The sequence below is a fragment of the Triticum dicoccoides genome, unplaced genomic scaffold (assembly GCF_002162155.2).
Source record: "Triticum dicoccoides isolate Atlit2015 ecotype Zavitan unplaced genomic scaffold, WEW_v2.0 scaffold58420, whole genome shotgun sequence".
NCBI lineage: Eukaryota > Viridiplantae > Streptophyta > Magnoliopsida > Poales > Poaceae > Triticum > Triticum dicoccoides.
In genome coordinates, this window is record NW_021283896.1 from 18,950 (window position 1) to 19,862 (window position 913).

Here is a 913-nt window from a genome sequence, read left to right on the forward strand (position 1 = left end):
GAAAAAAAACAATGGTGTGGGTCAGGGGCCGCGGTCCGTGGACCATGTGCGCATCAATGAAGGTAGGGTCGGAGATGACCTCGCACCACTCCTTGCAGACGAGGCGGAAGCGCCGGAGGTCGCTCGCCGGAAAGCGGAGCAGGACGCTGGCCAGGACATCTCGCGGGAGGGCATCGTTGGCATCGCCGACCATCGCCTGCTTCTTGATGGAGCCGCTCCGAGGCATTGCAAATTTGCAATTGCAGTGCTTTGGCTGATTCCGGGTTGGTTCCGTGACCTTATGATTGTACGAATTTGGTAAGCGATTGTACCACGCCCTGGGAAGTCCGCGTGGTTTCTTCTATATATAGATGTAGAGATTACATGTTGCACGTTCCAACGAGATTGACTTGCGCGTCGAGAATATATCTCTATCTAATTTAAACAAGGCATTATAATTCCTAATTCTACTCTAAACTTTTTTTTCAATGAATCAAAGAGCTTTATTTATTAATCAACAATCTTTTTTTTCAGGAAAACTTTCAATCTATTCATCTTTAATGTTTTTTTAGGGGAAGGCCTTCATGGCTGCTTTATTAACTCATACTAATAAACTTACATCGTTTGTTCCATCTTCAGGGATCCGCCACAATCTCTTCTTCCCAAGTAGGACACAAACTCTAATAAAACTCGAAGAAATATCTAAAAGAGAAGCCCTCCCATGGGCAAGGGTCGGGGTCCATCACGCCGCCATGGCCCTAAGGCCACTGGAGACGAGGCGGACTGAAGGCAACGCCGATGAGAGGCAGAGGAACCCTAGTATATTAATCAAAAATCGGTAACAATCCGCCCAAAGGCTACTGATAAGAAAATTTGGGCTTCGATCAGGACTACTTTCCGTCCCATCTAATGTACTATCAAGCTTAGCACACTG

General features: G+C 46.7%; 1 protein-coding gene across 1 annotated transcript in view; it reads left to right on the forward strand.

The window, feature by feature from the left end:
* The first annotated feature begins 731 nt into the window (after nt 1-731).
* Nucleotides 732-913, forward strand: part of LOC119347099 (biotin--protein ligase 1, chloroplastic-like) — a 2,790-nt gene continuing 2,608 nt past the window's right edge. The window contains exon 1 of the mRNA XM_037616062.1: nt 732-817. Coding sequence (XP_037471959.1) covers nt 732-817 — 86 coding nt within the window. The remainder of the gene's footprint in view (nt 818-913) is intronic.